The 17,262-nt window shown below is 45.6% G+C and overlaps 1 protein-coding gene across 1 annotated transcript in view; it reads right to left on the minus strand.

The window, feature by feature from the left end:
- Positions 1 to 17,262, minus strand: part of LOC100738425 (multidrug resistance-associated protein 4) — a 135,616-nt gene that overhangs the window by 112,997 nt on the left and 5,357 nt on the right. The window contains exons 2-5 of the mRNA XM_021065400.1: positions 13,246 to 13,365; positions 12,606 to 12,710; positions 9,590 to 9,797; positions 6,165 to 6,389 (exon numbers count right to left, since the gene is read on the minus strand). Of these exons, the coding sequence (XP_020921059.1) occupies positions 6,165 to 6,389; positions 9,590 to 9,797; positions 12,606 to 12,710; positions 13,246 to 13,365 (658 nt within the window). The remainder of the gene's footprint in view (positions 1 to 6,164; positions 6,390 to 9,589; positions 9,798 to 12,605; positions 12,711 to 13,245; positions 13,366 to 17,262) is intronic.

The following is a 17,262-nucleotide window of genomic DNA, read 5'->3' on the forward strand; positions in this document are numbered from 1 at the left end:
ATGTTAGATGAGTGTGGAGAGGCTGCCTTAAGGAAAGAAAATAACGGACTTGGACTATAAATGTGGAATCAATCACTAATTCTGTGCATGACACCACTTTGGTCTTAGTTTCCTCATTCTGAAATGAACAACTATAGTGTTCAAAACATTACTCCTGGAAAAGACAACCCACAGAATGAGAGAAAATCTTTGCAAACCAAACAATTGACAAGGGAATAATCTCCAAAATATACAAATATCTCAAGCAGCTTTCTATTAAAAAAAAAAACCTAATTAAAACCTAATCAAATCTGGAGTTCTGGTCGTGGCACAGTGGAAACAAATCTGACTGGGAATCATGAGGTTGTAGGTTCGATCCCTGGCCTCACTCAGTGGATTACAGACCCAGCATTGCCGTGAGCTGTGGTGTAGGTTGCAGAGGCTGCTCAGATCTGGTATTGCTGTGGCTCTGGTGTAGGCTGGTGGCTACAGTTCTGATTTGACTCCTGGCCTGGGAACCTCCCTATGCTATAGGTACGGCCTTAAAAAGACAAAAACCAAACAAACAACAACAAAAACAGATAAAATAGACACAGATGCAAAGATTTCAAAACCAAATGTCTAGTTAGCACAGGGGAAACCATGGGGGGTAAGGGTGGGAGGTTGAGGGTAATTTAGGAGGTGGAATTAACATCCACACACTCCTGTGCATAAGAGAGAAACTGGAGCTCCAGCTGTGGTGCAACAGGATCAGCAGTGTCTCTACAGCACCAGGATGCGAGTGTGATTCCCTGCCTGGCACTGTGGGTTAAAGGATCTGGCAATGCCGCAGCTGCCACATACGTCACAACTGTGGCTCAGATCTGATCCCTGGCCTGGGAACTGTATGCCATGGGGCAGCCAAAAAAACTTAAAAATTCAAAAATAAAAGAGATAACTAACAAGGACCTACTGTAAACCACAGGGAAATATACTCAATACTCTGTAATAACCTGTTTAGAAAAAGAATCTGAAAAAGAATGGAGACATATATAACTGATTCACTTTGCTGAGCACCTGGAACTAACACAACATTGTAAGTCAACTACACTCAAAATTTTTTAAAAAAACAAACACAAACACTACTCCTATCAGGGACCTGTGTTCTTAATGTGTCTGTTGACTTTACAAAACACACAGCCTGTGCAGCACAATCTACTTACTTGGTTAAAAGTTCTAACAAAACGCCCTAGAGATCTGAAGACCCTGAACAGACACCATGAGCTGTTTCAACAGACATCAGCTGGACCCGCTGATCCAAACAAAATGTCATAGTTCATAAAAATCTTATTTAGTCTTGAAGGTAACAAAAAAATCAACAATCAGGTAGGAATGTGAAATGATTAGCTGTGATGGAAGAGAATAATACAGTAGTTGTGCAAAAAACTGAACATAAAGTCAGCAGATAATATAGCAATTCCACTTCTGGGGATGTACTCAAAAGGATTGAAAGCACAAACTTGAACATATTTTTTGTACACCCGTGTTGACAGCAGACAAAACGTGGAAACAACTCAAATGTCCTCTGACCACATGAACGGATACTCAGAATGCTGTATATACCGATCATGGAATATTATTCAGCCTTAACAAGGAATTCTGATACCTGCTACATCATGAATGAACCTTGAAGACATGGAGCTTACATAACATAAGCCAGACACAAAATGACAAACATTGTTTGATTCCACCTATATGAGGCACCAAGAGCAGCCAAATTCACAAGGAGAAGCAGCAGAATGGTGATGGCTGTGGGGAAGGGAACTGCGCAGTGAGTGTTTAATGGGCACAGGGATTCAGTCTGGGAAGAAGAAAATGTTCTGGAGATGCACACGGTGACGGCTGGACCACAGCATGAATGCACCTAATGTCACTGAACAGCGCACTAAGGAGTTGAGACGGTAAATGTCATGCTGTGTATATTTTAGCACAATAAAAAAAAAATCAATGATCAAAAACCAAAAGTAATTTTCTCAAAGCTGTGGAACAGTAAATAAATGAAAAGTCATTTTTATATATGATACAGCCCTCAGAGTCATTTCAAATTCAGCTGAAGAGAGCATTGAAATGCTGAATGGGCCACAGAGGGAAGCTGGCAGATGTGCAGCCTTAGAGATTACCTTTAAAAGGGCCCAAGCCAGAGTTGCTGTTGTGGCTCAGAGGGTCAAGAACCCAACATAGTATCCATGAGTATGTGGGTTTGATCCCTGGCCTTGCTCACTGGGTTAAGGATCCAGCATTGCCACAAGCTGCTGTGTAGGTCACAGAATCAGCACAGATCTGGCGTCACTGTGGCTGTGGCCAGGCCCCAGGCTCACACAGCCCTGAGATGGATGAGACTCTGCTCCAGCAGAGAAGAGCAGGAGGCAGCTTGCATTTGGCTGACAAGCATATTCCCAAGAAACAAAAGCTCTAGAAAAGTAGCAACTACAGGAAAGTGAAATTTTCCATTTAAATTGTTTGGTTTTAGCTTTCAGTAAGGATTTCACTTATTAATAAAAATTCCATGTATTTAAGGTGTGCAGTGTGATGTTTGATATAAATATACAATGGGAAAAGATTACTGTAATAAAACCACCTAACACATCCATCAGCACACACTGTCATCCTCTTTTATGTGAGGGGAGAGCACTTACCACCTACTTTCTCAGCAAATTTCAGGCATAAAGTACAGTTAAACAAGGATTTTAAAAAAAAATAAAGGCGAACAGCCCAGGGCAAAGAGGTATCCAGCATCAAGTTTACAAAGAGTGTTTCAATTAGTAACATGGTGCATCTGTGTCAATTCCTTTGTAAAGACATCTAAAATCCTAACTCCTTTTATACTAGTTAAGATCAGGGTAAACTATGGAATGTTACAACATTTCTCATTACAAAATCACTGAACACATCAGCTCAGGAATTATTAAAAGTGTTATAATGCATACTCGAGAAAAAAGGAACTACTGTATTAAGAAAATAACTTGAAGGAACAGCAACAAATTCTCTCCAAAATTACTAAAAACAATGGGAAATTTCGAGTTTTATCCCAAACATCTCACTATTTTTTAATACTACTAAAAGTAATCATAACTATAGAATATAGTGAGGGGGTCTGTATTTGGCATAGATCTCCTTTATATTATTAATTAGTTAACGCAATTATGTTGAACAGGCAATCACATTAAATATCATTTAAAAATACAATCATACCCTTCTCAAAAACATTTCTTTTTTATTTTTTTTATTTTTATTTTTTTTATTTTCCCACTGCACAGCAAGGGGATCAAGTTATCCTTACATGTATACATTACAATTACATTTTTTTCCCCACCCTTTGTTTTGTTGCAACATGAATATCTAGACAAAGTTCTCAATGCTATTCAGCAGGATCTCCTTGTAAATCTATTCTAAGTTGTGCCTGATAAGCCCAAGCTCCCGATCCCTCCCACTCCCTACCCCTCCCATCAGGCAGCCACAAGTCTTTTCTCCAAGTCCATGATTTTCTTTTCTGAGATGTTCATTTGTGCTGGATATTAGATGCCAGTTATAAGTGATATCATATGGTATTTGTCTTTGTCTTTCTGGCTCATTTCACTCAATATGAGATTCTCTAGCTCCATCCATGTTGCTGCAAATGGCATTATGTCTTTCTTTTTGATGGCTGAGTAGTATTCCATTGTGTATATAGACCACATCTTCCGAATCCAATCATCTGTCGATGGACATTTGGGTTGTTTCCATGTCCTGGCTATTGTGAATAGTGCTGCAATGAACATGCGGGTGCATGTGTCTCTTTAGAGTTTTGTCTGGATAGATGCCCAAGAGTGGGATTGCAGGGTCATATGGAAGTTCTATGGATAGATTTCTAAGGTATCTCCAGACTGTTCTCCATAGTGGCTGTACCAGCAGTGCGGGAGGGTTCCCTTTTCTCCACAGCCCCTCCAGCACTTGTTCTTTGTGGATTTATTAATGATGGCCATTCTGACTAGTGTGAGGTGGTATCTCGTGGTAGTTTTGATTTGCATTTCTCTTATAATGAGCGATGTTGAGCATTTTCTCATGTGTTTACTGGCCATCTGTATATCTTCTTTGGAGAAATGTCTATTCAGGTCTTTTGCCCATTTTTCCATTGATTGATTGGCTTTTTTGCTGTTGGGTTGTATAAGTTGTTTATATATTCCAGAGATTAAGCCCTTGTCGGTTGCATCATTTGAAACTATTTTCTCCCATTCTGTAAGTTGTCTTTTTGTTTTCTTTTTGGTTTCCTTTGCTGTGCATAGGTTTATTTGATTAGGTCCCATGGGTTTATTTTTGCTCGAATTTCTATTGCTTTGGGAGACTGACCTGAGAAAATATTCATGAGAAAATATTCATGAGAAAATATCTCATGTCAGAGAGTGTTTTGCCTATGTTCTCTTCTAGGAGTTTGATGGTGTCTTGTCTTATATTTAAGTCTTTCAGCCATTTGGAGTTTATTTTTCGGCATGGTGTGAGGGTGTGTTCTAGTTTCTTTGCTTTGCATGCAGCTGTCCAGGTTTCCCAGCAATGCTTGCTGAAAGACTTCTTTTCCCATTTATGTTCTTGCCTCCCTTGTCAAAGATTAATTGACCATAGGTGTCAGGGTTTATTTCCGGGTTCTCTATTCTGTTCCATTGGTCTGTCTGTCTGTTTTGATACCAGTACCACACTGCTTTGATGACTGTGGCTTTGTAGTATTTCTTGAAGTCTGGGAGATTATGCCTCCTGCTTGGTTTTTGTTTCTCAGGATTGCTTTGGCAATTCTTGGTCTTTTGTGGTTCCATATAAATGTTTGGATTGTTTGTTCTAGTTCTGTGAAAAATGTCATGGGTAATTTGATAGGGATTGCATTGATTCTATAGATTGCTTTGGGTAGTATGGCCATTTTTACAATATTGATTTTCCCAATCCAGGAACATGGAATATCTTTCCATTTCTTTACATCTTCTTTGATTTCTTTGATTAAAGTTTTATAGTTCTCGGCATATAGGTCCTTTACCTCTTTGGTCAGGTGTATTCCGAGGTATTTGATTTTGTGAGGTGCAATTTTAAAAGGTATCGTATTTTTGTATTTCTTTTCTAATGTTTCATTGCTGGTATACAGAAATGCACTGACTTCTGAATGTTAATCTTATGGCCTGCTACTTTGCTGAATTTATTAATCAGTTCAAGTAGTTTTGGGGTTGAGTCCTTAGGGTTTTCTAGGTATAGTATCATGTCATCTGCATACAGTGACAGCTTTATCTCTTCTCTTCCTATATGTATGCCTTTTATTTCTTTTGTTTGTCTAATTGCTGTGGCTAGGACTTCCAAAACTATGTTGAAGAGCAGTGGTGAGAGTGGGCATCTCTGTCTTGTTCCAGATTTGAGTGAGAAGGCTTTCAGTTTTTCCCCATTGAGTATTATATTTGCTGTGGAAAAACATTTCTTTTCTACTAAATTTCATTTTATTGATTCAGTCATTGAAGTTCACTTTTAAATACAAGTTTCATGTAAACAAAGGTTTTAATGAACAACAAAAACAAAATTTCCATAAATACCACTATGAAATTTAGGTATGAAAATATTGAAAATCAATTTGATAGTTTTATTTCTTTTTTTTCTTTTTCTCTTTTTCTCTTTTGATGGCCACACCTTTAGCACATAGAGGTCAAATCAGAGCTGCAGCTTCAGCCTACACCACAGCCCCGGAAACACCAGATCCGAGCCACATCTGCGGCCTACATCACACTGTGCAGCAACGCCAGATCTTTAACCCACTGAGGAAGACCGGGGATCAAACCTGCAGCCTTATGGATACCAGTCAGGTTCGTAACCCACTGAGCCACTATGGACACTTCAACTCCATACTTTCAAGACTTATTTTTAAATTAGATTTTGTTACGAATTTAGTGGGTATTATGCAAGAACCTGTGGCTAAAAGCCATCAAAGGCAGTCCTAACCTGATCTCAATACAAAACTTTTCATTATTTGTTGGTAAAATTACATTAAGCAATAACAACAAAATTTGCCTGATGCAAATAGCAAGCTTCTCTAGTGAGGTGCAAATGATCCCAATTACAAAACTGTTAATTTACAGAGAACTTTCCCAAAATACTTCTGATGCTTCAGGGGAGGTACACGCTTTGGTGACAATGACACTTACCTTGCGGTAAATCATGTGGCACACGGCTACCCTCAGCCTCATCCCCACACGCTGAATGTGATAGAAGTACAAGTGGTGCAGAAAGGCCCAGGTGAGCACGCAGGCGCTCAGCCCTGCGGCGTAGGCCAAGGCTTCACGGAAGGCGGCAGAATCACTGGGATCATAGTATTCCAAATAACTAATAATTTTCCCCAAAAGTACAGGCTGAACTATTCTGGTGCCTTCCTGAAAGAAAAAAGTCATATTGAGAAATTCAAGGCATAACAGTTTTTCTTAATACAAGCTTTACTTTTATCATTAGCATGTTCAAACGGCATTTTGACAAAACGCTACATTCATACTAATCTAGAAAAAAATGCGCAGATCTGCTAACTTCTATAAAAGAAGCAGAAAGTAGTTTTAACCTTAACGAAATTTTTATTTTCAAAGACGATAAAGCCTTAGTACATTGTGCCTCATACACTGGGGATGCTCAGTAAATACTATAACCAGTGCCTCAGAGCACATTTGACAAAATATCAAGTGAGTGCTGGCCCAAGATGAATAAGGAAAAAGGCAGCAGAAGGAGTTCCCGTCATGGAGCAGTGGAAAAAATTCCAACTAGGAACCATGAGGTTTCAGGTTTGATCCCTGGCCTCACTCAGGAGGTTAAGGATCCGGCATTGCCATGAGCTGTGGTGTAGGTGGCAGATGCAGCTCGGAGCCCACGATGCTGTGGCTGTGGTATAGGCTGGCAACTGCAGCTCCAATTTGACCCCTAGCCTGGGAACCCCCATATGCAGCGGGTGTGGCCCTAAAAAGCAAAAAGAGAAGGGTAAGAAGCATCCCCTGTGCTCTCAATGCTGCACCCCAGCCCAACAGGAAGTCCAGGTGGCTCATGTACAGCAGACACCCACTTGCCATCACCTCCTGCTTTAAGAGCCTGTATCAACTGAGACTGGCACAAATGCAGATCCAATCCTTCCTAACCAAAACCCCACCTGTAGGTAGATCAAGAGAATAGAGCCCAGATTCTGCTGGTGAATCACAAAGACACCAGGCTTGGGAGGCTCCCAGGCTCTCTGTCCTTGGTGGGGTGGAGGACACTGCATCAGTATGTCTCTACCTCCTAGAAGCTGGGAAGTTCCTTGGAGTCAAATGCTAAACAGGGCAGAAGCCAAGCTAAAAGATGATGTCTTCCATGGCTCTCCATCCAACATACGCTGCAGGTGCTGGTTTGGGAGAAACACTACATGTCATCTATCCCCCAAGACAAAAATCAAATCCTAGACCACGAGATGAGAGGCACTGGGGCTATGACCTGAGTAAGACTCGAGGAAAGCAATTCTCTGTCCCAAAGTGAAAGGCAAAAGAACAGCGACACTTGCCCACCCTGCGAAATAGCCACTCCACCCACAGCCTACTTCCTCTCTCTAGTCACCCCGCATGAGGTCCCTTCTCCCCCATCAAGGACCTAGAGGTTGTCATACTAAGTGACGTCAGCCAGACAGAGAAAAAGAAATACATGATGTCCCTAGTATGTAGAATCCAAAAAAAAAGAGAGAGAGAGACAGAAACAACGTTATTACCGAAACAGAGACTCAGAAACACAGAAAACAAACAACAAATGGTTACCAAAAGGAAAGGGGGAGAGGGATAAATTCGGAGGTTTGGATTAACATATACACACTATTATATAATAATAGACAATCAACAATGACTTACTGTATGGCACAGGGAACTAAATACTTTGTAATAACCTCTAAAGGAAAAAACCTAAAAAAGAGTATATAAATATGTGTGTGTGTATAAACTGAACTGCTGTGCTATAAACCTGTAACTAATATAATATTGTAAATCAATTACACCTCAATAGAAATTTTTTAAAAATCAAAAAATTGAATTCAAAGAAAACTCGCATAGAAATCTGAATATTTTGCTTCAGAAACCAGATCAGCCATCGGAAGACACAGGACTCTAAGCCCATCCTAAGCCCTTGTGTGCCTCCAGGTCCTTATCCATGGAAATACCTGCCGTCTTTACCTTGGAGGAATCCTGAAAAAACTAATGATATATAACAGCTCAGAGTGTTTCGAAACCAGCATAAAAACAAGTGTACGCTATGATCACTTTATTACACAGAAGTCCTGGGAAGAAAGCTACTTGATTCTTAATGGCACAAACTTGGAAAACTCATTTGCTGCTTAGAGATGATCATGCAGAACATGAAATCTTGAGAAACATCATTCATAAAAGCCAGCTTTTCTAGATAGTAATTAACAGTTTCACTTCTAAGCATATTCTTAAAATTTCTGACCATTATGGAGTTCCCTTGTGGTGCAGTGGGTTAAGGATGCGGCATTGTCACTGCAGTGGGATCCACTGGCCTGAAATCTTCCACATGCTGTGGGTGAAGCCAAAAACAAAAACAAAAATTAACCATTCTGAGTGCAACCTTTGAAAAATGAGTCACCTACTTCCTGACTTCTAAAAGAAAATGGATTGAGGATGTGGGGGGAACAAGTGAAATAGGTAAAGGAGATTAAGAGGTATAAACTCCCAATTATAAAATAAATAAGTCATGTGGCTGCAATATACAGCATAGGAAATAGAGCCAATAATATTGGAATAGCTTTGTGTGATGACAGATGGTAACTACACTTATCATAGTCATAACTGTCTAATGTATAAAATATTGAATCACTAGGTATGTCTGAAATTCAAGTCAATTATACATCAATTTAAAAAAATTTAATTCCACAATTGAAACTTACATAAAGCTTTAAAAAAAGATAAAGAAAAGGGATTGGAAAGCATCACTCCCATTATGACTCAGTCACTGTGGACACCACTCACATCTAATGGCTAATGCTATGTGCTCAGGAACCAGCAGGTGTACACAGCAGGTCTGCCCTGCAGGGCCCCTGTCCCCTTGGCTCAGTGCTCCCTCACCCCTACCTTGCTGCATGGTCCTCAGGGGCTGCTCAGGACCCACAGTGTCTCTGCCCCCAGCAGCCACTCCTCAGCCTCCTGAGTGGAGGGGAGTGAGGGACACTTGGAAGAAAAGGTTTGGGAATAAACGCAAAGCCCAGGGCAGCTCTTGGGGAACCAGCCCTGAATCGAGGCACAAAGCTCCCTGTAGACTCAGAGGGTCTGCTTCCTTCCTGTCCATCAGCTGAGATCCAGAGGGAAGATTTCCGCAAACACGTGCCTTCCTACAGCCTCCACCTGGACCAGAGACAATCAGCAAGCATGGCCTTGGACAAAGGCCAAGTGACCAGACAAGCCCAGGCCATTTCTAAGGGTCATGGGAATAGGACACAACCCCGGCCACTCCTCCCCTCTCAGGGGAAGGGACTGGGGAACCCACACTGGCTCTGTGAGGTCTCCCCACTTCCACACCAGCAGCTTCAGAGAGAAGGCCCCAGATGACATGGGGAGGTGACCTGTGTGTCTCTGGCCCATGAAGCAGCTGAAGGCTCCTCCTTGCCACCCTGAGGATCCTGGGCAGGCAGAGACCTGTCCTCCCCACCTGCAGTCCCCGTGGAGGTGCACACAGGGGCCGGGCCTGCCGGGAGCTCGCTGGCTGATCTGTTCTCTTCAGGGGTGGCCTCCAGGAGCTCCAGGTTCATCATCAGCCTGGTACTTGCTTCTCTGAGCGTTACCATCACCCTCAGTTCTTATAGGACAGAGGTTTTCATCTTCAAAATCCTAACACTAAAAGCCTGGTCCTCAACTGGCATCACCTTCCTCTTCCTAAGGGTGCTGCCAGTAGTGCTGGGGAAGGCCCCGCCTACGCTGTCAGTGGTCACAGCACACTGCCTGGGAGTCACTAACAACATTGGCCTCAACAGCCAAAACAAGCAAGCACCCTCCTGGGAGAAAGGTCAGCTTCATGTCACACTAATTTATCTGCTACCCACCCAGGAACTGCCTGGTCCCACCCAGCTGTGACCCTAAGGCCTCAGGCCTGGGGCATGTGGGAAAGTGGATTCAGACAACAGGACAGGAGCACTGTCCACACCCCAGGGGCTGACCTGGGGTCTCATTCCTGATGAGCAAATGCATCCCCAGATTCACAGAGACACCTCCTCTCAGCAAGCAGCCACGAGCTCTCACTTAATAACAACAGAGAGGACTCGGCCTGTGCCCAGATCATCAATGTCCCAACACAGTCACCACCCCAGACCCGCTGCCTTCCCACGGGTCCATCTCAATGAGCTGGTGTGTAACGGTGTCACAAGTGTGTGAATGGACGTGTAGACATAGCTCACCAGGGCCACCACAGCTCACCCACGTGGGGATGGTAAGGAGGGAAGGTGGCTTCTTCCTAAAGGCTCCTGACCCTGTGAACCCAGCACGACGCTGCTGCCAATGTCACACCCTTGGCACTTCCAGCTCCTGGAGGACGTGGTCGCCTGGACTCCACCCTCATTTATGATCCCCAATCTGAGCCCCTGCTCCCAGGAGTTCTCAGCACCCTGTTTATTACCCTGAGGCCAATTCAGGGTGCAGGTGTCTGAGACCCTGGAGGCGAAGCTCTCAGGACGAGCCTCCCTGACCCTGGACAAGCCATCAGTCCTTAGACGGTCAGGCTCATCTGCCTTTATGCTTTGTGTAACCACAGGCACACATGTAACCACGTGTACTCAGTGTCCTCTCTTCTAGAGTGGGGGTAACGTAACACCAAGGATTTCATGGACTAAGCCAAAGAAACAGAAGTGACATTCCATGGAAAGTCTCATAACAGTTGCTGACTACTTAAAATTGTTATTACTAAACTGTTAACAGTCCTGCTGCCACCGCAAATACCACTGCTACTGAGATGAACCCATGTTACCACTATGACTACTGCTAGTATTACTAGGAGCATGAGCACATTTTACTGCTATAAGTACTACTAGGACTACTGAGAAGAGCCCCTGATACTGCTATGAGTACTGTGAGTAATAGTACTGAGATAAGCCCCGACGTTTGCCAGCTCCTCCACTCCCCACCTTCCTGCCTTGACCGCCCAACAACCACCCTCCTGAAAGAGGGGCCAGCGCTCTACCAGTGGCCGCCTTGTGCAGCCCTGGGCCTGGCCTTCCTGGACCCCAGCAGTGAGTATCACTGGGCTGGACAACTGTGGCATCAACACTGCCCTTCACATGGCACTGCAGTACCTGGGTGGTCTGTGCCCTCTCAAAGGTGACACTCTGCCCTGCACCTGTCCCCACCCTCTGGCACATGGTCAACCCACCTTTGTCATCAGTGAGAACTCAGTCTTCTGATACCATCAGTCACCTGGGAACTGACAGAGTCTCTGGTTTCTCCAATGGGGCGCAGGTTCACCTACCTGGACACCCTCTACCCGCAGGGACCTTCAGGACGACAAGAGCCACACTCCCCACCTACAAACCCCCTGCCCACCCTCCTCAGACCAACAAAATGTACTGATAACAACTCACTACCTTCTCCAGCTAAACAGCCCTTCCTGGCAGCTGCCCCTCTGTTCCTTCTGCTGTCACACGCCCAGGCTGCCCACATCCCTAAGGCAGCATGAAAGAACCACGGAGAGCACAAGCCACCAGGAGGAGGTGCAGCAGATCCCCCCCGACCCCACCAGGCCAGAACCCACAACAGGTGGGCTGACTGGCACTGTGCCCCCGGGGGAGTGGTCTCACTGGGAACCTGGACCCAGACCCTTAAGGGTCATGGACCTCTCAGCTTCAGGCTTCGGATTCCCTCTCCACAACCCCTCCTACACCCTCTGCAAATGCCAGGCTGCCAAGCCTCCCCCTGCAACCAGAAATGCCCCCGACAACCAGGGACACCAGCCAGAATGGGTGGGGCACAGAATTCATGGTGAAGCTGGAGCTCCCCCAACAGGGGGATTGGGCTTGGGGTACTTGGTCCATGGGGAAGTGTGTGCTCCTGGGAGCTCTGGGCAGCTCTAGCCAACCCAGGGCCCCAGTTCTGCTCTCCTGGAAGGAGAGGGGTGACAACCCTTCTTAGGAAAGCGTTTATCAGATATGACCTGGTCAAGTTAATTATTTGCTGAGCACTAGTAAAATGTCGTTATTCTGAACTCTGGTCCAAGTTTACTTCCCCCAACCACAGGGCACGTATTCCTTGAGGTGGTAGGATCTTCTTTTGATCAAGAATCACTCAGTGTTTATACTGAGCATCAAGAACATTCAAACATGGTATAAAATCTCTTTTCCTTGCAGTGCCATCCTTCCACGACACTGTGTTTTAATCAGGTAAAGAAAAACAGCAATCCCCAGGAGGTCCAGGCCTTTAAGCATCGGTCTAAAGATAAACACAACCGCTGAGCTCCATCATGATCCTAGACAAGACTTATCCTCAGACCTTCAACTACTGGCCTCTCTCCCCACCCGCTGGTCCATCTCAGGACTGAGCCACATACACTGAAAAGCAAAGCACTGTATGCAAAAGCTTTACCTCAAGAAACATCAAAATTCCCCAACTAAATAGGGTTTCCAGTAACACTTGATGATGGCTTTCGTTAAAGAAGGCTCCTGTGCGTCTTTCTCAGCTCTCGAAACTTCTCCATCCCAGTACCTGCAAGGAAACACAAAGCACAGTAAAGAACAGCCTGCCGCCACAGGGAGCGCGGGGCAGGGGCAGCGTGGAGACAAGCCTCTACTGCAGGGCCCTCTGTGACTGTCCCCGAGGGGCTGGCTAAAGGCTTGCAGGCTCCTGAAGGCTGAGCGATGCAGACCCTGAAGCACCAGAACAACAGGCTTTGAGGGAAAGAGGCCCAGTCTCAGGAAACACGTGCCTGCCAAGCTCCAATGGACTCACAGCACAGGAGCAGCCCAGGAGGGCAGCCGAGTTCCTCCAGGGACACCCCCTCGGGGACAGAGCCCGGCATCCAGGGCCTTGGCTGCGGGCCCCTCCTCTTCCACAAGCGCCCAGGACACACAGGGTCCCTAGCCTCCAGAGTCGGCTCAGCCCGGGCTCCGCCTGAGGGGCAGGGGCGAGCGTGCAGGGTCCGGGGAAGGGGGCTCCAGGAGAGCCCAGGGGAAGGCAGAGTCCACTCCCACCATCAGCCACACGGAGACCTGCTCCCGCTTCCTCCCCTGCGCCTCGCTGCCTGCTACTCACCCTGCAGCTCTTTCCAAGGTGTGCGGAGCGATCTTCTGGAAGCACCGAGTACATGTCATCTTCCTCTAACCTCCGCTTGTAGCCAACTCGCAACAGGGGGGTTAGCCACCTGTTAAAATGGAGAGAAAAGGAGAAAGACATGCATCCAAACCAGGCATCTCTGTCTAATTAGAATCCTACATTCATAGGCTTTGCCTTAAAATGGTCTAAGAGTTCCTGCTGTGGCACAGAGGGTTAAAGATCCAGTGTTTTCTCTGCAAGATTCAGGTTCAATCCTCGGCCTGGCACAATGGGTTAAGGATCTGGCATTTCCACAGCTGTGGTGTAGGTCACAGCTGAGTCTCTGATAGATGCTTGGCCTGGGAACGGCAGGTGAGGCCAAGAAAAACAAAAAGGCCCCCATTTTAAATATACAGAGATATGGGAAGAAGGGTGGATATGTGCTTACACACACACACACACACACACACACACACACACACACACGTGCAGAGTCCCTAGCTCTATAGGCTGAAAGGCCCTAAAAGAGAGAGAATTCCAGACCCCAGATCTTGAGGTTTTGTTTTTCTGACATACATAGTTACAATTTTTCACCCTTGCCACGAGAACTTTTAAGATGTACTCTCTTAGCAGCTTTCAAATGTGCGACACAGCGTGATTAACCACAGTCACCACACTGGACACCACATCCCATGACTTGCTTATTTTATACCTAGAATCTGCACCTTTGGGCACTTTCACCCACTCCTTGGTTTTTTAACACCCTTCCTAAGACGAAGCAAGGCTCCTGAAGAAATGGCTGGTTCCAAGGTCTGTGTAAGCACCTGATAATTAGCTTCTTTGACTTTAATGTAAGTGCCTGACATTAGGCTTTGGAGACACGCGCTTCAAAGACATCCATCTCCATGAACACATGCCAGCCTCACAACTAGATAAAGACAAAAGGCCACCTCGCCCATGAAGTTCCCAGTTTTCTTTCCTTTTCTTTTTTTTCTTTTTTTGCTATTTTTTTTTGGGGGGGTCGCAGGTACAGCATATGGAAGTTCCCAGGCTAGGGGTCAAATTGGAAATACAGCTGCCAGGATACGCCCCAGCCTATGCCACAGCCACACACGATGTGAGCCGTGTCTGCAACCTATACCACAGCTCACGGCAATGCTGGATCCTTAACCCACTGAGCGAGGCCAGGGATCAAATTCATGTCCTCATGGATCCTAGTCAGGTTTATTTCCACTGAGCCATGATGGGAGCTCTGAAGTTCCCGTTTTTAGAAATCTCTGGTGGACCTGAGAACAGACCATCTCACTGACTGCTTGCTTCTCCTTTCCTGCACCTTAATTCCTGCTCTTATAAATTCACTAACAGAAAGTGAACCTAGAAATGCCAGGCATCCAGCCCTTGACCCCAAAATGTACACAGTGTGTACACATTTCCCCCGATTTTTCTATGCTTGGATATTTTCTATCCTACCCTACTTTGTTATAAAGGAAATGTCAGTCATGGTATATCTGTAATGACAGGAGCATTCTTCACAGTAGCTAAAAGGTGGAGGCTACTCAAGTGTCCAAGGAGTGGATAAAGTGTGGTAGACACACACACAGAATATGACTGACCCTGAAAAAGGAAATTCTGGGAGTTCCCATTGTGATGCAAGAGAAACAATTCCAACTAGTAACCATGAGGTTGCAGGTTCGATACCCGGCTTCACTCAGTGGGTTAAAGATCTGGCCTTGCTGTGAGCTGTAGTGTAGGTCGCAGATGTAGCTCAGATCATGCATTTCTGTGGCTGTGGCGTAGGCCAGCTGCTGTAGCTCCAAATGGGCCCCCAGCCTCAGAATCTCCATGTGCCAAGTGTTCGGCTCTAAAAAGCCAAAAAAAAAAAAAAAAAAAAAAAAGGCGGGTGTGGGGGGGATTCTGGGAGTTCCCGTTGTGGCACAGCTTGTTAAGAACACTACTAGTATCCATGAAGATGTGGATTTGATCCCTGGCCTTCCTCAGTGGGTTAAGAAGCCAGAGTCGTTGTGGTTGTGGTGTAGGCCAGCAGCTGCAGCTCAGATTTGACCCCTAGCCTGGGAACTTCCATACGTCGTGGGTGTAGCCCTAAAAGAAAAGGATAAAGGGGAAAAAAAGGAACTTCTGACACGTGCTACAACACAGGTGAACCTTGAGGTCATTATGACTCACCTCACAAGAAGTCCCCAAAAGAATCAAAATCATAGAGACAGAAAGTAGAACAATGATGGCCCGGGGATGGGGGCAGTTGTAGTAATGAGTACAGAGTTTCCCGTTTATAGATGAAAAGAATTCTGGGCATGTGATGATGGTTGACTAAGAATGTAATGTAATTAATGCCGCTCGCCTGTATACTTAAAAATGACTAAGATGGTAAAAAATGTGTATCTTACCACATTTTAAAAATTATTATTTTTTGTCTTTTTGCCTTTTCTAGGGCCGCTCCTGTGGCATATGGAGGTTCCCAGGCTAGGGGTCTAATCAGAGCTGTAGCTGCCGGCCGTCGCCAGAGCCACAGCAACTCAGGATCCGAGCCGCATCTGTGACCTACACCACAGCTCACGGCAACACCAGATCCTTAACCCACTGAGCGAGGCCAGGGATCAAACCTGCAACCTCATGGTTCCTAGTCGGATTCGTTAACCACTGCACCACAATGGGAACTCCCTAAAAATTATTATTTTTTTAAGACACACCAAATCCACTAAAGTTGATTTCCTCACCTACTGATGGGTTGCAACCTTATGTCTGCACAACACTGGTGTGGACAGCTGCCCACTGTGCAGACACTGCCCTTAGCAGTGCCATCTCCATGACAGAGTGGGGCTCACGCTGTAACCCCTGTGGCCAGTGTGGTTCCCAGAACACTGTACATTCATGAACACATGACCCCATGGAGATGACCCACTGCCATCATTTTGCAGTGACGCCTGCAATGACGCCTCCCTGGGGAGGTTGGCTTCTTCCCCACAGGACAACTCTGGCCCTCAGCCAGGGCTGGGAACCATCTGCCTGGAAGAAGGGAGGGCTTCTGGGAAGAGACAAAGTGGTCACTGCCACAGCACAGGAACAGCCACCTCGGGCCCAGGAGTAGGAGACAAGACGGTCACACGTGGGCCTTGAGTTCACACACAGTCCTCCTCAGCCACGCCGTTCACACACAAAAGTCCACGTGGAAGTTGTTTACTGGGACTGCAGCTATGATTAACAAACTCTTTGTCCATAAAACCTCGGCATACATCTGCATTGCCTCAGCCCTGGACATCCTAGCAGTGCGGTGCTTACGAAAGCTGTGTACAAATATCACCGTGTTTGTCCAAAATTTGCAGGAGGCAAAAGAGAACTTGGCAGTCACCCCACAGATACCCTGAGATGCTCTGGTTTGCAGTGGAGCTTTCTTGGGTTTAGGGTTAAGTTTACTTAACTTCTGTCCTTTTGCTATTTACGTAACAGACATTGGGCCTAAGAGAAACAGAGCACAGGGCATGACTGGCTTTGCATGACACCAGGGCTTTGCATAAATCTGAAGAAGGGGACAGGACTCCCTCAGCCTTCTTCAATCACTGCAGGACCAAAGCTGGGAAACAGGCTGAACATCCAGGAATCTGAGCCTCCCCCTGCCTAGAACTGCCAGGGATAGCCTCTCCCACAAACTGTGTTTCAGGAGTTCCTGTTGTGGCGCAGTGGAAACAAACCTGACTAGGATCCATGAGGAGGCAGGTTCAATCCCTGACCTCGCTCAGTGGGATAAGGATCCAGTGTTCCCACGAGCTGTGGTATAGGTCACAGATGCAGCTCGGACCTAGCTTTGCTGTGGCACAGGCCAGTGGCTACAGTTCTGATTCAACCCCTCACCTGGGAAGCTCCCTAGCCACGGGCGTGGCTCTAAAAAGAAAAAAAAAAAAATTCCATTTGAATGGGAATTCATGAGAAATCTAAAGTGTTGGATGTACTCAGAGAGGTGCAGGCTGATTAACCTCAAGAACCTGAGAGA

The sequence above is a fragment of the Sus scrofa genome, chromosome 11 (assembly GCF_000003025.6).
Source record: "Sus scrofa isolate TJ Tabasco breed Duroc chromosome 11, Sscrofa11.1, whole genome shotgun sequence".
Taxonomy (NCBI): domain Eukaryota; kingdom Metazoa; phylum Chordata; class Mammalia; order Artiodactyla; family Suidae; genus Sus; species Sus scrofa.